Raw genomic sequence first — 19,680 nt, 5'->3', positions numbered from 1 at the left:
TTAGTGTGCCTTACATATAATTCTGAAAATAACCATCAATAGAAATTGTATAAGATGGTATCTTGCCCAGTTTCAGTATTCACTCTCAAAATTCACTCTCTTAGGGCAGTAGAGAGGCAGATGACAATCACTTCAGAAGCCCCTCAACTGAAACTTGTCCTTCCCTGCCCCTTGAGTGTTACCAATAATCATCCTGTGGAAAAAAACCCCAGAAATTATCTGATTGTTACATGCATAGAATGGTTATGCACAAAATTAAGGCACAAGGGTGCTTAACTCACCTTATCTTCCTATACAGTCCAGAATAATCATCCCGCATTGCAGTATCATTAGAGAAGGATATTGAACAACCCAAGCATGAGATCAACACTGAAGTGTAGATTTTATTAAAGATTAATTGCTATTTAATTGTACTGTTTCCTGTTAATAGTAACACATGCTCACTTATACAATGAAGGAAACCTTCTCTCAAGATCTGGTGGATTCTTTAGAGGTCAAAACTTTGGCAGTGATCACAGCCTCAAAAGTCTTCCCTGGTGGTGGCCAGTTCAGCAATTCTCTCGGAATTTACCAAACTGCTGTTTATATCATAGGCCTTTTATAATTTGTAGCAAATTCTTTAAATTACAGTAAAAAAATAAATTCTCATAGAGACCTCAATGCTCCTGTTATCTCTAGAGCAGTCCTCAAAAAATCTTTGGCACACCCATCTTCCAAACTAATAAACCAGTACTGTTCACCATCCATTCAGAAGATTGCCAAGCTATCTGAAAATGTGGGTAGAAAACTTGATTTAGCCATTGAACAAGGAAAAAGCCTAATAATTTCATGTCACATTTTTCTGAAAGCCCAACCTTTTCATTCAGCATTCTTAAATCAAATGTTTAGTCTACAGCAGTTCTGTGCTAAAAAGAAGAGCTATGTTGATAGGAAGAGAACAAGACATCCTTAATTTGTCTTCTTTTGTGCCACCTTTAAGGAACAATGGCAAAGACAGTTTATAATTTATTTGTCCCACTGAGAATTAATTAATTGTTTACATTGAACCTATTAGAAGTTATGTCTCTTGAAACATTGAGCAGAAACAACCTTGTTAGTGGGGAGGAGACTCCAGCAACATTTTGCAGAACATGTCATTTGTAATAAACTCACAATAAAAGAGTAAAGAATCACCTATATGCTTTTTGAAAATACAGCCATACCTCATTTTATTGCACTTTTCTTTATTGTGCTTTGCAGATATTGCTTTTATCAAGCAGTATCGTGTGCTACAGAGAAAGCTTTCACGAAAGGAAGAGTCAATTGATTCAGCAAATATTGTCTTATTTTAAGAGATTTTAAAATTAAGGTATATACATTTTTTAAAAACATAATGCTATTGCACACTGAATAGACTACAGTATAGTGTAAACCTAACTTTTATATGCACTGGGAAACCAAAAAAAAAATAATCGTGTGACTCGCTTTATTGCGATATTCAACTTTACTGAGGTGGATGGAACCAAAGCAATGGTATCTCCGAGGTATGCCTGTATTGGCAAGCTGGTGTCATCCAGAGCAGGCCTAATATCTTGGTCTGTTATTAACTATAGCACTCAGAGATTTAATGCATTTTGAAGTGGTACTTTATTTGTATTTGTTACAGTTAGAAATCACAAGCTTGGCTGATAGCTTCAAACAGGAATTTCCCCCCTTCTCATCTTGGGTAGATTAGAGTTAACACAGATATTCTTGAATTTAAACCATCCTACCCTTCCCCTATAGAACAGTAGTTTACAAACACCATATTTTCTTAACCTGAGGACCACCCTTTGTCTTTCAGTGGCATGCCAGGAGGGACATTACAAAAGTAGGCACAGCCAGCATAAAAGCTAAATTTGATTCAGTATGAAATTAATCAACCATAATAAATATAGTTAATATGATTATTCTCCATGTATTTAATAGTGTTAACTATCATGTTATATTAAAAATTATACAACAGAGGCAATATTTGGTGGAGTCGTAGGGTTGCTCCTGAGGCTTGGGGAAGGCCCCAGGTAGCTTTGAGGTTGCAGGCTGAGCATTCCTGCCTGATTTGATGAATTGAATACCTAATCTGGATTTAGGGTTTGTATTTGCCCTTCTCTGAAAAAACTAACTACTGAATTATTTCCATTGTTGGCAACATTTGATTATTCCCCCACCTAAGCACCCTAGTAACATGATATATTCTGAAACATTAGGTGCCTAGGACACAGTGATTGGAACCAATGTTCTACATTAGATTATTTTTTTCCTCTTAAATAAAGTCAGTGTCTGAACTCAAGAAGTCTCAAAAAAGTTAAGATGGTGCACGTGACTATATGATTGAAGCCCTGCCTTTTTACAAGTGTTGTATAAAAAGTGATTGGATTTTTATCATGCTGTCACAGCTATCACCTTGACTTTTTTTGATGCCACGGTGAACTCCTCTAAAAAAAGATCAACATATAATTATTTTATATATAAATGTATAAAAAAATTACCATACCATATATAAATTGATAATGTGTAATAATATAATTGTATTTCACTAATTCCAGTTCTCTACCAGTTAATTTTACCTTCAATACTCAGTCATGTATAACCAAAGGGGAACAGCTATTGAGATGGCCTTTTCCCACTCATGAATTGTGATAAAAAAGGAAAGATTTTTCCTATTTACCTCAGTTTTGTAGTTATTGGAAGTGTTGGTTGAAATGATAACTTACAAAGCTTTTTCAAGTAAAAAAGAAATTGACTCTCATTACTTCAGATAATCATCACAAAACGTATGAACTATCATGCTAAACAATTAGACCCAACATTTTAATTTGGTATGTGAACAGACTGGGATACCTAACTATAGTTCAGGATTGTATGATTACCAGAAAGATGGTGCAATATATCTAAAATACCTCAAACATTTATTCTATAACAATACAAGTAAAGGAGATCAACCTGAAGACTGCTCTGAACACTGAATCACCTCAAAGCCCCTCTTTTTGTATTTGCTCTTTGCTTTAACTAAAGGAAGCATGGGAATATTTATATGGGTTCTGTCCCTGCAGTGTGTCTCATTTTAAGATAAAATAGGCTATTTTTGCACAACACTCTGAATGACAATGCAATCAGCTATATTTTAGCCAAGCTCATTGTGTGAATTCAGAAAGCTGATTTAATTAAGCAAACAATGATTAAATAAATTATAGATAAGTATATTGTGCAAATGTAACTACTGGTTGTAACTACCATTAAAATGGGAAAAGAAAAAGAAAAAGAAAAAATATTGCTTGGTGGAGCCAGAGTATTCCAAAGTAAGGGAAATTCATTATATTCTAAGGAATTGCCATAATTGGAAATAAAATGGAGCATTTAGCAATCCTAGTGCAAAATAAGATATTTTAAAAACTATATTACATTTCTCTTTTAAAGGTGCAATTAAAACACTTCCGCCAAAAATTCTACATACAAGGTTTCTTGATAGCCGTACATGGCATATTTTTAAAATAAACATATTCAAGTTATAAATTCTCTATATTTTTGGTAGTCAGATGCACAAACATTTGAACACAGCAGAAATCCATTGTTGCATTAAATATTACTATTCAATCGAATAGCAAACTGAAAATTACGAAGTCTCAAAACATATTCTTATTACAGAATAATTATAAATACATCATAGTTATAGAAGGCATGCTCATCAACACTACATCACATAATTACAGAATAAAAGAATAAGAAAATGTTATTATAGATCAAGCTAATTAAAGGAGAGACAAAAGTGATTTACTGAACCAGCCAGTAACATTTTAAAATCCCTGCCTCCTTTTTAGAAGAGTTCAAGCTTTGCTATAGTATTAACACAAAAGGGCTTTGGAGTGCAGATAGAAAACCTGTTTAGACATTAAACCTTTAAAAAAATTACTGACAAAACGTACAAAATTGCCAATTACCCCAGTGTAGTTTGCTCTGCCAGTACACTGGGGATGGAGAATCCGTGGCCCTCCAGAAGTTGCTGAATTTCATCTCGCAGCAACACCAGCCAGCACAGCCAATTATAAGAATACTAGAAGCTATAGTTCAGTGACCTCCAGAAGATTACAGGTTCTCCATTCCCAGTTACCTCAATCCATGGAACAGGATCCAAGCAGCCATGAAAGGGGAGAGGTTCCGGATGCTTTATCATTAGAACTCCCTCTTCATTAGAACTACTTCTCCCACACTGGAGGATCTCAACAGCAGACTCCATGCAGAAAATAACAACAAATAAACAGGGCAATTCTAAAGGATATCTAGAAGCCTTTGTGTACAGTACAGCCAAGGAGTTCTTTTGATCCTAACCTTAGGTCAAGGTATAATAGAACACAGTATAATTAAAACGCTACAGGAACACTGCAAGCAGTTTGTGTCAACACAAATTTACAAGATTAGTTACTCAGAAGTCAAACTACAAACTGTCTTTCCAAGAACCTTAGAAAGCAGGAGCGGGATTAAGTCAGGAGTAATAAGAAAGGAAAGGAGATGCAATGAAATTATGTATTTGTGTGGTGTGTTAATTAAACAGAATGTGATGCTGCTTGTTCTGTTTATTATTTTTCACAGAGAAAAGGCTGAGCTGCAAATGGGAAGAAAAAAATAGTAAAAATGAATAACTCTAATAGTAATTCACATGAAGACTGATACTCTTTAAAAAGTAAAAAAGATATATTAATGCTTTTTATGTCCATACTCTGGAATATCTCTGTCACTCTTTCATTTCACTTGCCATATTATTTTTTTGTTTGCATAGCAAAAGCCTAAATATTTGTATAGTGTGTACCACTCATGACTAATAGATATGTAACAATTTCAGTGGAATAAAGTCTACTCCCTACAGACAAAGTACCCACGGCTTAATTTCCCTATCATCTGATCAATAACAGTAGCAAAAAATCCCGCAAGGCCAAAAAGACTTATTACAGGTTTGTCGAAAAAAATGTATATTTATTTTAAAAATGTATATTTATAAGTGCTTCTTCCTTCTTAAAAAGGAAAAAAAAATCCTCCTGTATTTATGAATTCCTGTATTCATTATGTAATAACTAAAATAAATGTATGTTAAATGCTAGTGTGAACTTGTGTTTTATACAGTACTTTAGTGAAAATACAAATAGTTTGACTGACCCACTTGATAGATTTAGATTTTATAATTCCATCTGACAGATTAAGAAGGAATTGAAATAAGATCATTCCTTTAAAGCAGCCATGTCTTCTCCAGGGATTGTGCTATAGCAGCAGAGGGCAAATATGTGATCCTAGAAAAAGATGCGGCTGCTTTAAAAGCCACACATGCTTCAAATCACTGCATGCTGGTCCTAATCACTATGGAGAAGATTATGCTTGGGAGTAATCAATTATGTCTTGAATTGGATGGAATGATCCGATATATCTAGTGCTGAAAAAAAGGGGAGACATAGCATAACAATTTCAAATTCTTTTTAAAAAGATAATAAAAAACATAACAAACATGATTTGCAATGGTCATGTTCAAAAAGCTATTTAACTGCATCTGAAGTTTAAACAATGCCCAGTAACATTAGCTGATTACTTTTTTTCATTAAGAAGCTCAAGACAGTATATGTTATGATGCTAGACTTTTAGTACAGATCAAGCCATTTCTTAAACTTTTTTTATATAGCAAATTCTACTTTCAAAGACAGCTTTATCCACTGTTGAGTCAACATTAAACTTGTATCTTCTTCAGTAAAACTTAAATATCTTCTTTAGGAGCCCTGAAATACACAACTAAATTCTTCAGTGAATTAGGGAAACAGATTGCCCAAAATATAGTTGTTTATAATATCAGATCTTCTCCACTGCAGAACCAGGGCTCATATAGGTAAAATTTAAGGCACAAGATTTCACCCACAGGGATGGCAAGCATGCTATATTCTGCTTCAAGTATGCATTTTAGAACATTTTTTCTAAATGTTTTCTGAGTTTTTCAACCAAATGCAGAGGGTTTGCCAGCAGATTCCACAGCGAAAAATGTTCACTGAAAGTAGGAAGTTTAGAGCCCATAGCCCTAAAGATTAAGGAAAAAAGTATGACAGCATGCCAATAAAGTTCAGCTGCTGCTACTTCTGTTTATTCTTTTTATTTTTAATTTGTTTAGTCCCTTTTTATTTTAATATTTAATACATTTATTATGACATAATGTTTCACTTATCAGATACATGCAATGTTATCTTGAGATGAGCATATACAGTATATGCATATGCATACATGTGGTGAGAGCACTGTAAGCAGTGAAGTCAGAAGGACGTAAGAAATGCAGAAGCTCCAGGTAGTAACTGTTATTGTAAGAATGGTCAGTAACAAAGTAGTTGTTGGATGTTATGCATTCTTGCACAGGTTAGTTTTGCCTCCTAAGGTATTTAGCAAAAGGATAGCAGCCACTCTTTGCTAAATTGTTCAAATGTTTAAATGCACTAGACATATGATCAGATGGCCTGGACCCTTGGTATAACAAACCCTATTTACAAAAAAGGCAACAAACAAAATCCAGATAAATATTGCCCAGTTTATCTAGTGAATATGCCAACCAGGCTGTATTCATGTTTACTGCTGGAGAAGCTGGAAGACTGGGTAAAAGCTGTGTTACCTGCTCTGAACAGAGATGTTACTCTTGACCATTTTCTAATTCTGCCTCACTAGTACAGTATGTGCATTGGTGGATTTGGAAGATGCTCCTAACTCTGTGTAAATAAAGTGTAAATAAAGTGGGACAAATTAGCAGCAATTAACAGAGACAAGCCTCTTCCATTCTCACTGACTTCATTTACATACCTTTACAAACATAAAAATAAGTTTAGCTGGTCTTTTATCTAATGATATGACTCAAGATGAGATGATACAGGGATGATTTTTAGTACTCTTAATTTTTAATTTTTATATTAATATGTTCCTGCTTAACTTTCACATAATTTTCTCCTCCTTTCATTGGGTTAAAATAAAGCTTACTCAACATTTAGTGAAAGCTTGGCTTCACAAAACCATTATTAATATTAAAAATATATTTTATTAAAGGATAATCTCTGGCTAACTAGAACTTCAAAGCACTTAAGCACAAAAAAGCATGATCATCACTATTTACTTCTCTCCCATCTATTGATAGGCTTCTGCTGAATTATGCTACCCTTAGAGACTGGATTTCTAGAATATGATTTTAAGGTTGGCAGGCAAATCATAACAATTCCTAGATTTATCATATGGCACAATAATATGAAAAAAACCCCATGAATTACAGGTAGTCCTCGCTTACCAACTGCCTTGTTTACCAACTGTTCAAAGTTATAATGGTGTAAAAAAAAAAAGCTTTGCAACTAATCCTTGCATTTACAACTGTCAAAGTGTCCCATGGTCACATGATCGTTATTCAGGCACTTTGCAACCAGCACGCATTTACGACTGTTGCAGCATCCCGCAGTCTTGTGATTGCCATTTGCATGCTTCCCAACCAGCTTGCAACAAGTGAGTTAATGGAGAATGTGGAAATAAAATCATAAGTTGTGGTCACATGATGATTCGCTTAGCGACCACAGATTTAGCAATGGAGTTGCTGGTCCCAACTGTAGTTGCTAAGAGTGGACTACCTGAAATCAGACTTGGTTGATATAATTTCTTATAAATTATGCTTTAATGGCCCTAAGATACTCTGCCAGCTTTAATGGCTCTAAGATTTCAAACTATAATTGGCAGTAGGAATAACCTTGAGGAACAGGAGGAAGAGTCGCAACCAAGGCAGCGGTCAGATAAAAGGAATCTGAGTTGAGGGCAGAAATGTAATTTGAGAAAGCATCTCAGACATGACCCTCCCTAGTTCTCATGAAGATAAAGGGAGGGAGGGGGGAAGCACATACAGACTTATAAGATTCTGTTACTGTAACCTTATAATAAAAGTAGTATTAGCATTCATAACTCAGGTTTCCTAGTCTGGTCTAACTTGAAGGGCTGACACAAACTGTATCAGAGGTTGCAAACCAGAGGAAATATAAAAAGTTTTTATTGCTGCAAGGCTCATTTACTACCAATCTGGGATTGAAATGCATTTTCCTATTTGCTTCACTGTTCCATATATTCATCCATGCTGTAAAAATCTGTAAGGTTCTAGACTTCAGTAATCTAGATTCTAATGAGGGCAATGCATTTTTTTTTATTAGATCATGTTGCCTAGATCTTGGTGTATAGCGTCTTTTGCCATGGAAGCCTTAAAGTTAGGGACCAACTACTTAAAAGCATGGCAAATGATTGTAAAGGGGAATCCCTTACTTAATGTGATAAATACTCTTTATAACTTCTATAAATTGTTTATTTATAGTAATAAACAAAATGATTGTTTTGCCTATTTCTCTGTATAAACTTTGTACAATTGGTCCATGACTACATACTTGAAAAACATGAATTAGATTGAGGAAATTCAAATCACAACATGCAGAAATCTTGATTGATTGTAAATACTACTTCGCAACAAAACTCATGTAATTATTTGGTTCAAAATATCAGAAGAGTGCCTGATGGACGTTGAAGTTTTGAAAGTGTTCTCCATTAGTTTCTCAATATTACCATTTCTGCTGTCAGATTTATGCCTATACATTATTTTGCACAGCAACTCTGTTGTTCATCCTGTGGATAATAATAGCACATAACCATACTGAAAGATTAGCAAATTTATGTAGCTTTCATATGTAAGTGACATTATTAGGTCCTACAATTACATTGCCAGAGCAATTATTGGAGTAAGTCATTCATGGAGTATCTTTGTAGCATGGTTTGTGGTTAATGATAAGAAGCTGTTTTAGACTGGGTGGTGGTCTCTAAGCAAACGGAGTGGGATGTGACATTATTTTAAGATGGACTACAGTTGATTCATTATGCAGCTAAATAGCTACAGTCAGATTACAAGTAATTTTTAAAAGCATATGGCTTTAGAAATAGTTACAACTCTAGGGTATCAAAAACATGAATGTTTTTCCTGCACAGACTAACACAGTTATGCCTTTGAATTTTTTAAAAAAAGTTTAGTAACTGGGATAACAAATCTAAGATCAAAACAAAATAGTCAATTGTGGAATTATATATCGCAGGGAGAGAGCATTCTGCTGATACAATCGCAGAGTTTGGGTTGCTTCTGTTATTAGTGGGTCTTCTTTTCACCTATTGAGGCATATAATAATAGTAATAATAATAATAATTATTATTTATTTATTAAACTTGTATGCCACCTGACTCTCATTGATTCTGGGAGGCTCACAACAATGAAACAAAGAAATTACAATATATGCCTGGTATTCAACTGAATAATTTATATCTTCATTCTAAGGTACGATTTTTCAGAGTTTACTTTTTCTTCATAATGTGGACTAATATAAATCAGTAGTTTTAATAAAACCAAAAGAAGATTTGATATTATCCACGGCCCATTTTGGCTTGTCGTAGAGAAGAAATCCACTTTTGTTACTAAGACCACAGTCAGAGGAAAAACGTATCTGCTCTGTCAAGTTCAGATGTTTTATGTCAGTGTTTGTAAACGTATTTATTGTGTTCACACTTTACAGTGTTAGATGAACACTTAAAATATCATAAAAATGGATCTAAAAAATTAAACGTGTGAACCCTTTTTAAAAGATGTGGATCATGACTTATTTATTCAATTTGGATGCCACCTTACTCCAACTGACCCTGGGCGGTTATTAATGGCACTGAAATGTATTCAGATATATTTTATGTTTTGTTTTGTATAGAGAACCTGTTTTATAAATCCATTTTAAGGTATATATTACTAAAAGTCTCCACATATTTTGCCAAGGCTGTATATGAAAGTAACGAATGCACCACTTATTATAACTGCTACATTCTAAAATGCAGCACAATTCAATAACATCTAAATGGAGAGCTTTGCTGTTTGTGGCATTGCCACAACCAATTACAATTCATCATCATCAAATTAAAAACATAAAATACATTATTCCCAAACAAGGTTTGTTTCCATTAAATATTAACTTATTGCATGATAATTGGAGACAATATCTTTGCATTATGATGTAAGGAAAATCAGCTGTTTTGCATTGAAGTTTACACAGATTGCATATGATTGTATGAGGATTGGAAATTTTAAGAAATATGGTCACCTTTTTCTTTCCTAAGTTGGTAAACAGAAAATTGTTCTGAGCATTTCAAAAGGTGAACGTTAGGACAGTCTCTTATGCTGCCTCATGAAAGTTGATCAATAACTCTATTTATACACTCCAGATTATTGGAAAGTATCTCCTATGTACAATACAGATGCTTCCTATGTTATGTTACTTCTGAAAGTGCCAAGATTATTAAATGCTTGAACTATTTTTCTTCCTTCTGCAACAGCAAACTATTACTATATGTTCATACTTCTTCTTCTATTATAAACATATCCAGTGTTTAATTTCTTCTATACCCTGCTGTATTCGGCTGCAGTAAAAGTCCACATTGGCAGCAAAGTCAGTACATACTGGGGATTCTGCGTTGCCAAGTGTACAGTACAATGCTGTTCCTCCGATACTAAGGAATACAGTTGCTATGCAGAGTAAGATCAGCAAAATGCAGGAGCCAGCTCCAACCTCCTCTGTAAAAAGAAGATGGATGACACAGAGTTAATAAAATCACAGATAACTTAAATACTTACCTGTACAGTATACAATCCTCAACACTGAAATAGCCAAACAAATGCCAAAAATGAGCAACTTCCTCTACCAAGACAGAGCAAAGCTAAAGATGTCAGTATTGGCTCAAAGAAAGAATTAAACAATAGGGTTTCTTCTTTTGCTTTCACCGAAGAAAATGTGCACAATAAAATAATTGCAAATTAATTATTTCTATTCATAATTTGCTTCTACAGGTAGTCTTCACTTAATAACCACTCATTCAATGACTGTTCGAACTTACAACGGCCCTGAATGAGTAGTTCTTATGATGGGCCTCAGAATTCCAGCCGATGCAGCGTCCCCATGGTCATGTGATTGCGATCTGGGCACTTGGTGACCAGCTCGCAGTTATGATGTCACAGCATCAATGGGCACTTGATTGCCATTTGTGACCTTCACTGCCAACTTCTGACAAGCAAAGTCAATGGGGAAGCTAGTAGGAGGTAGCAAATGACGACCACGTGATGTCATGCTTAACAATGGCATGGGATTCACTTAACTATGGCAACTGGAAGTGCCAGAACTGCCATGGCGTGGTCACTTGATGTTGCACTTTATAATTGCACCGCTTAGTGACAGAAATTCTGGTCCAGTTACCATCATTAACCAAGGACTACCTGTATAATTTTATCTCATTTATTAATGACTGGAAAAATAAAATCTATGTATTTTTATGCTGGTTTTTCACTTAAACATATTACCTCCACACAAATATTTTTGATTCTATTATTGGACTGTTTCATTTATTTAACTTTTAATAGTAAAGTTATAAACTGCTTTGATATTGAATTTATGAGGTCTATAAATATTTCAATATATGATATCATCCCAATCAGCTGCACTGGAAATACTGCTGTGCTGTTATGTTTTAAATGTGGAATTTCTCTCTCTCTCAACAAATGTAAGTAGATGGAAAAGTGAAAAACTGGACTTGGCTGGTTGTAGAACAAACCCACTTATTTCTAATGGCCACAGCCATGGCTTTAGAATGCTGATCTTGCAGCAGCTACTTTATAATCACTGGTTGCAATAGGTGGGAAAGCTTAGTAATAAGTGATTCAGTTAGATGAAGGGGCCAGGTGTAATATAGGGAACAGTCTAATAACACTTGTGCCATGAACTGATGTGTGTCCAAGCATGTGCAAAGGTGACATTAGTAAGGAATGTTATCTTTACCTTTAGTAACCAGTGAGGGCAGGGCATCAAATCACAACAATATAAATCCCCTTCTATATGGGACATGAAGAATAAGATAAGAATAAGAATAAAATATGGGACATGAAGAATAAGATAAGAATAAGAATAAGATAATCCCCTTCTATATGGGACATGAAGAATAAGATAAGATAAGGAGAACCCATGAGCTCATGATACTGAAGATCTATCTTTTTGGATGTCAAGGTCCAAGACTTTCCACTTGAGCTAAGCCAAAGCTTTATTTGGCCCTGTCCATTGTGAAAGTGCCCATGACATATGCTCAGTATTCCAAATGTAGCCACCAGCTCAAAAAGGGTGAGGGCTCATAGGATGATCCATCTCCCACAAAACAGTGCAACACAATGTTTATATGAAAGTGCATTTCCTATAGTTCAGAGCAACCTATCCCTCTATTACTGTCCCTTGGAATGTAAGCAGATATGGCACATAAACATAACTTGAATATTTATAGCTTTATATTTCATGTGATTATACAATTCTGGGGTTAAAGTTAATGTATAGCAAGGTACCTTGTTCTAATGTTTCTTCCATTTCTTGGAATCTCACTCTTCTTTTTGACTGTCTCTGCTGGATTTGAGCCAGTGTTTTTCCTTCATTCTCATCTCTTTTTTTTAATATAGACACAAGCCCCTCTGCAGGAACAGTCTAACAAGAATTATAAAGTAGATTATTTTAACATCACAGTATTAAGAGTTTATGTTTCATTTGCTACATAAATATACATAGTGATTCTTATGTATTGCAGAATCTTACATATTACCTTTGATATATTATAGCACTTGGTTCTAAACTTCACAATTATTGAAGGTATTAGTCACAAATATAAATTGTTTTATAAGATAATTAAGAGAATTGACTTTAAAACAGTGTTAAATACCAAAGGCACTGTTAATATCTTATAATATAATGTCCTCCATTGGTTCCATTTGGATGGAACCTAGATGCTATCATGGACAAAAGAATGTCAAGTACTTCCTTATTCTGATGCTGGAAATGCAATTGAACGTAAGATCTGGAAAAATGATGAAACCAAACACAGAATTACAAGGCACATTTCTATAATGCAGGCATAAAGTTTATATTTTACTCCTAACAGTAGTCTTAATTCTACAAATAAACATCTTAAAGCAAACCAAAAGACCCAGTAGCCCAAGAAGAAAAAACAGGAGTCATCTACAACATGCAGTGTAAGGACTGTACCAATCACTATGTAGGACAGACAGGCAGAAGACTAGCAGAGTGCATCCATGAACACCAACTAGCAGTCAGAAGACACGATGAAAACTCCTTAATCTCACAACACATGGACAGATTTAACCATGGTTTCAACTGGGAAACTGTCAGCATCTCAAACCAAGCTAAATCCAAAAATGTGAGGGAATTCCTGGAAGCTTGGTATTTAGACAAGGCAGCCATCAACAGGCACACAGAAATAAACAACATCTACATCTATTCAAAAGAGACAATAAAAAGGAAAACAAAAGACCAGAACATCTCCTCACCAGCAATCATCACCCAGATAAGCAGAGATTAACACCAAGATTATCACCAGGCATACAGTCAGCAGTAAACAATACCCTAATCAAAGAACTACCAGAGGGTAAAAAATAAAACAAAACAAAACCCCCACCCCTACCAACACTGGCAGGGCATGCCACTGTATATAAACAGAGAGCAAAACCCATTCCATTCTAGCACTGAAGATGTTACCTAGCCGGGTAATGAAATGTTTGACGAAAACAGCCAAGCTCAGAGAACTCCAAGGACTCCAAACATCTTAAAAATATAAATCTCTTAAAATATAAAAACAATAATAAAATGAATTGATAAAAACGTACGTACTTAAAGTGGAGTTCTTAGTAGCTTCTATCTGCAAAGGGTCATTTCTGCTATATTAGTAGAGCCATTATTGCTCTATGAATTATTCAATTTTTCAAGGCTGCCAATCTATGGATATGGCTGTATTACAGCTATTGTAGTTTTATATTGTCAAATTAGAAAAAGATAGTTTTGACCAATGTTTTCTGAATTAAATTATATTGCAATACAATCTATAATAAATGAATTGTAATCTGCAGTACTACCAGTTATTATGTAAAAAAAGGATTTAGGGCTTCACAATGCACATAAATTTCAGGCAACCAGCTCTATGGCATCCATTAATCTGAAAATTCAGTTTCTACTCCAACTACATCAACTTAAATTTTAATTTAATATATTTGAAAATACAAGTAATTCCAGATTTAAATATAAAGCAATTACATATACTTAACCTACAGCTACTTTCCTTTCTAAACTTCTTAAAAATCATTAACTTATTAAAATATACTCTAGTAATCATCCTCAGCAGACCTAAGAAATAGAAAGTTCTTTTTCAAATTTATTTTTTTTTAATTGACACACTCACTTGTAAATAGCACTTTGTGAATCCCTTTCTCAGCTGCAGGTGATTCCCTGGATCAACTAAAACTCTGAGGATGGAAGAGTGTTCAGCTTTCAGAATATGGAATACCCCCTGGAAGCTGAGTACTCTGTTGCAGAAAGGATGTACAAGGACCTCTGGATGTTAGAAAGTGGGCATCAAAAGGAACAGACAAGCTTTTACCTAATAATTGATTTTAATTATATTGATTTTAATTTTGACTTTACTAGTATTGATTTCACTGTTGTTTTTTGTCCTGAATCTTTCCATTACTGTAAGTCGCCCTGAGTGACTGTACAAACAGAAGGGAATATTAATAATAATTAATAATAATAATACAGAGGAAGCAAGAAAATGTATCTATCTTAGAGAAGACTAATGCTTGGCAAGTTTAAAGCAACTGTAGTATCACTGCTGAATTCTGGCAGCTCTGAACTCTTAATTTATAATGCATCAAGTAGATGGAAGTAACTTCTCCAAAATCAAATGAAACTTAATGGCTGTCACTGCTGACATTTGATGGCACAGTAACATATGTACTGTGATATCAGGGACATCTTGGTGGGAAGATTGGGGAGGGGCATACAGAAGCCTTGGGTATAACTAGACATTGACTTAGGCTGTCTCTTTGGAAGATTGTTTCTTTTTAATGCATGGCTATGAATTGGGGTTTCCATTCTGTTATTCTCTTCATGCCAAGATCTGTTTTTATGCAAAACATGAATCCATTTTTATAGATCAACCAATTAAAATATTGTGCCATATCTTATTATTATTGTGAGAAAAAGTATCTCAATCTTTATGCACAACACAGACATATCAAGCAAAACAACCCAGACACCAAGGGCAAATTCCTGTCAACATGTTAGCAGAATTTTTATTGACATTTCTGATTGCCCTTCTTTAAATAGAAGTCACACATTTCTCCATTATCCCTCTAGGGGGAATCCACGGCATTGCTCAGAAGAAGGGACAAAATAAATGGAGAGTATTACTCCTTCATTTTGCTTGTCAGGATGTATATGTCTGGAGAAAGGACCAGGCAACCATAATGAGGAGGAAGAGATCTGGATCAGCAGTGGGCTTGCGTGCTGTAGTACAGTTTGGCAAGTGCTCAAGAGTACTAAGTTTTCATTTTTAGGAAATCAACATAAAATAAATATTTATATTATCCAACATTCACATCCATTAGCAGCGATAATCTTGCACAGTAAAAGCTATAGCTCTACTCTAATGAAAATACAAATTTCATTCCATCCCCTTTGCTTTCCCATACTTTACATCTTGTTAAAAGTTCACGTTCCAGCTGACACAGCCTAAGGAACAAGCTCCCTCTAGAGACAGCTCACATTATTCCATATTTGGCCTGCAGAGATTGCTACTGAATGATGCAAGGTACATTCTGTGCCTTCTTTAAAGACCAATGTCTCCCTGTGAAAACTCAGAGCTCAAAGAACAGCAACACAGAGCTTACATAAGATTTCCCATAAGAGCACTGTATCATCAATTCTTACACTGTTACAGTAAATGTAAGATGAGAAGAGTGAGAAAAACACACAAGTAAATAAAAATTGTATGATGGTTAGAATTGTTAAAACATGGTTTTAGAAACTAGATTTTTCTCAGAAGCATTATTTAATATAAAAAACAGCATTGAGGAAGTAGAAGAATAATGAAATCAGGAGTTTTATACAATCCATTTGTATAGTACTTTTCAGAAGACTGATGGGGGATTCTTCATTTTTCTTTAGGAAATCATAGTATTTACTAGTTTTGAGAAAATAAAAGTCTTAATTTTAAAATACAGAATACGCTATCTTACTTTTACTGAAACCTTAGCAACTACAATGCATATTCCACCAAGTAATTGGAAATTTGGCGTTCTTCCCCATCCAAAATTTGGGGACATCTTTGTACTTTGCTATAACATTTGTTTGAGAAAACCCTCATTCATTACCCTCTCTCACACAGCACTAGGACCCATCTGTCTTTAAATAACACCACGTGTCCTTTCAGCACTTAGAAATACACACACACCTACAAGTTCATCCTCACAAGAAAAGCAGGCTTAAAGTTTAAAAACAGATTTAACAACAAGCTCTTCATTCTAAATTCTGCTTGAATCTGTCTGTCTGTCTGTCTGCCTGCCTGCCTGCCTGCCTGCCTGCCTGCCTGCCTGCCTGCCTGCCTGCCTGCCTGCCTGCCTGCCTGCCTGCCTGCCTGCCTGCCTGCCTGCCTGCCTGCCTACCTACCTACCTACCTACCTACCTACCTACCTACCTACCTATCTATCTATCTATCTATCTATCTATCTATCTATCTATCTATCTATCTATCTATCTATCACAAATGGTTGTAATCCACTTAGGAAGATAGGAATTGATTTAAGTGGCATTAAAACATTTGCAATAGACAGACAGACAAACCAGTGATTCTGGGGAAAAGTTCAATGAAATAAAGCAGTCTTATTTATTTATTATTAGAAAAACACCTGAATGCCTTCAGAAGGATTTTGACAGGAAAAAAGATACAAGTTTTTTTTCTTCTTTTTACAGATCAATGTGTCATTCCTAAAGTGTAGCTTTCATAGGAGACACAGTTAACATTACCAAAAGCATGAAGTGACCTCAATAAGATCAGCCAGCAATGAAAGAATAACATGTTAATATCTGATTCTTTGGAAAAGCAGTATAAAGAATTTCTCAGGCCTTTCAGGTAGCAGGTGCATCTATCCTATCAGAAAGTGATAAAACAAAACAAAACAAAACAAAACTTTTTTTTAACCATAAGTAATTGTTTTTCTTTACAGGAACAGTAGAGAATAGCAATAAAAATGAAATATGAATCTGGGGAATCTCAGAATTTTTGCGACCAGAAATAGTAACATATTTTTACAAATGAAGCATGAGGAAGGCTATCCTCTAGTTCTCGCTCAATTATTATGACTATTTATTGTAAATGTCACACCTTTTTAAAATATACAGTATATGCATGTGTGTGTTTGACTAAATAAATTCATGAAAATTCTAAGAAAAATAATATATGCCAATATGTCTGCTTTTTAGGTGGAAATCTATTTTTTCCTTTTTTAAAATAATTTTTATTAAAGAAATGTTTTACAAAGTTAAAAGATAAAGATAAAAAAATAGAAAAGTAAGAAAGAAAGAAAAAGAAAAAAGTGTTAAAAACAAAAGAAAGTGAGAAAAAAAGAAAAAGAAAAACAAAATACTTAAAGAAGCGACTTCCAATTTTCTTTACAGCAGTTATAGACAATTAATACCATTTCACCCTTCAAAATTACGTAACATAGTTCCCTTCTCCCCATATACAGTTCTTTTTCATTGGCAAATCAAGAAATCACCAGTTCATTTTTATCCACTGAAATCTATCTATTTTTTCCAAAGTGCATATTCAACACTTGGAAAGTCTCACAAGTATCATAAACATTCTCTTCAGCTGTTTTACATGCTACAGAAAATAATTATAGCAATGGTACACAGTGCAAACATAAATCAAAGGGTCTTTTTTCTTCAGTATTTACCTCTGCAATCTGTATTCGCTTTGCAAGCTCATCAAGTGAAGAAAAGCTTTCATCTGGTGAATAATCTTCCAATGAAGAATAAAGTGCTTGTTCAGATGGAATATGTGGAAGGATTTCAGAATCCTCTTGAGTTTCTAGAAATTTAAGGGCTCCTTCTCTAACTTTTATGCTACCATTTAAAATCTGGTCAAAGAAGCCTTCTGGTTCTTCACTTTCACATTTCTCTTCCAGTACTGTTGTTTCTTCCTGTATCCATTCATATACAACACTAGGCTGTTTGGGCATCTCAGTGTCAAACTGCACATTCCCACTAATGCCTGGTGTTTGGTTTTGCACAGATTTCCTATTATTTTCATAATCAGGCTGTTGCTGCTGCTGCGGCTGATTTAATATGCTGCTTTCCAACTGGCTGCTGGCAATCACCACAGAGCTAGAACAGCGTTTTGTCCTGAGTATGTTTCTTTCAGATGGAATATTTTCATCTGTGGCAATTAGATCAGGAGGTATATAATCAGCATCTGTCCAAACTAATGCGTCTACCATTGGCTCACTAGGACACTTTGCTGCAGGCTGCTCAGCTGCTGCTTCTATTTTTGCTCCATCCTGAGAGAACTGTTCTTTCCTTAGCTGCAGACTGTCATCTTCACTAGCATCCCTCAAAGATAAACACTGAGAGAAAGGCGTGTCCAGGGTCTCTGTGGATAGAACAAATGGCTGATTCAGTGTGGGTTCAGTACTGCAGAGCTCCTCCTTGAGATGGTGTTTCCTCACAGTTAGCTGAAGCCTTTCTGCTTCCTTGATCAGACAACTGCTTTCAGATTGGAAACTTTCATTTCTCTCTCTTTCTTTGTGATGGTTCTCTTTCTTTGCTTCAATACTTGGCCAGCTCTGAGTATCTAAATGAAACAGAAAAAGAATTGAAGCATTTAGAGGTGATTCAGCACAAAAACACTGAGGGAAAAACACTGAGGGAAGAAAAAACAACAACAAAACATCAGTAATCTGATAACATTGCCCAGTAAGGCTAGATCAAATAATCCTTGGCAGCAGTGGCTCTGTTCTACTAATTTTTTGGTTTGTATAAAACATCAGTCATCTTTAGTAAATAAAGTGAAATAGTTAATGGCTAGAACTTAAGCACGCTTTGTCTCAGCAGAGATACAATTTGTTAGTTATTTCTAAGTTTTGATTTAGCTTTGGTAACATGTTTTTAATTCCCTCTTTCTATTGAACAGGGATACAGATAGCTCTAAACCAGTAGCATATTCCGTAAGTTCTTCTGACACCTGAACTGAAAGTCCAGACAATGCAACCTGCATTTCCAACAGACATCTCTGCTTGAGTGGGAGGAGGTGGGAGAGCAAAGCATGTAGAAAGCACTCATCTGTTTGGATAGGCATTTTCAGAAGCTGTCCCTGTCTTGATTTTGACAGAGCTGGGGATAGCTAAAGATGGAGGAGAGAAAATGGAGTGGTAGAAGAAAAAGATGACTCTGCCCACGCTGGCTTTTTTTAGATCTATCCACTCTAAAAACAACCCTCCTTGACTTTTCCTGCACTAATACTTCTAGAGAAGAGAAACAATGTCAAAGGATAAGTATTTAATGATATTTTTCTACAATATGTTGTTAGTTACAATAATTATGACTGAAAGGTACAAATCATTCTTTTTACCAGAAAAAACTTTCAAATATCTGGAAGATTAGAACAGAGATTCAGTATATCCAGATTCCATTAAAATAACTGAGCCTAACTTTGCATGGAGTGTTATCTTAATGT

General features: G+C 34.9%; 1 protein-coding gene across 5 annotated transcripts in view; it reads right to left on the bottom strand.

Annotated features, from left to right (window-relative positions):
- Nucleotides 1–223: 223 nt before the first annotated feature.
- Nucleotides 224–19,680, bottom strand: part of CNST (consortin, connexin sorting protein) — a 45,524-nt gene continuing 26,067 nt past the window's right edge. For 4 of the 5 annotated variants that reach the window (XM_025177146.2, XM_025177143.2, XM_088144239.1 and 1 more), the window contains 3 exons: nt 17,903–18,798; nt 12,449–12,584; nt 224–10,642 (listed from right to left, as the gene is read on the bottom strand). In XM_025177146.2, the coding sequence (XP_025032914.1) occupies nt 10,440–10,642; nt 12,449–12,584; nt 17,903–18,798 (1,235 nt within the window). In that variant the 3' untranslated portion in view covers nt 224–10,439. The remainder of the gene's footprint in view (nt 10,643–12,448; nt 12,585–17,902; nt 18,799–19,680) is intronic. The other variant, XM_088144248.1, reaches the window with a different exon arrangement.

Source organism: Python bivittatus, unplaced genomic scaffold (assembly GCF_059951505.1).
Source record: "Python bivittatus isolate LINGU-HERP-01145 unplaced genomic scaffold, Pbiv_v1 ctg000020_np1212, whole genome shotgun sequence".
NCBI lineage: Eukaryota > Metazoa > Chordata > Lepidosauria > Squamata > Pythonidae > Python > Python bivittatus.
The sequence above is the reverse complement of the archived record's forward strand: the minus strand, read 5'-3'. Positions and strand labels throughout refer to the sequence as shown.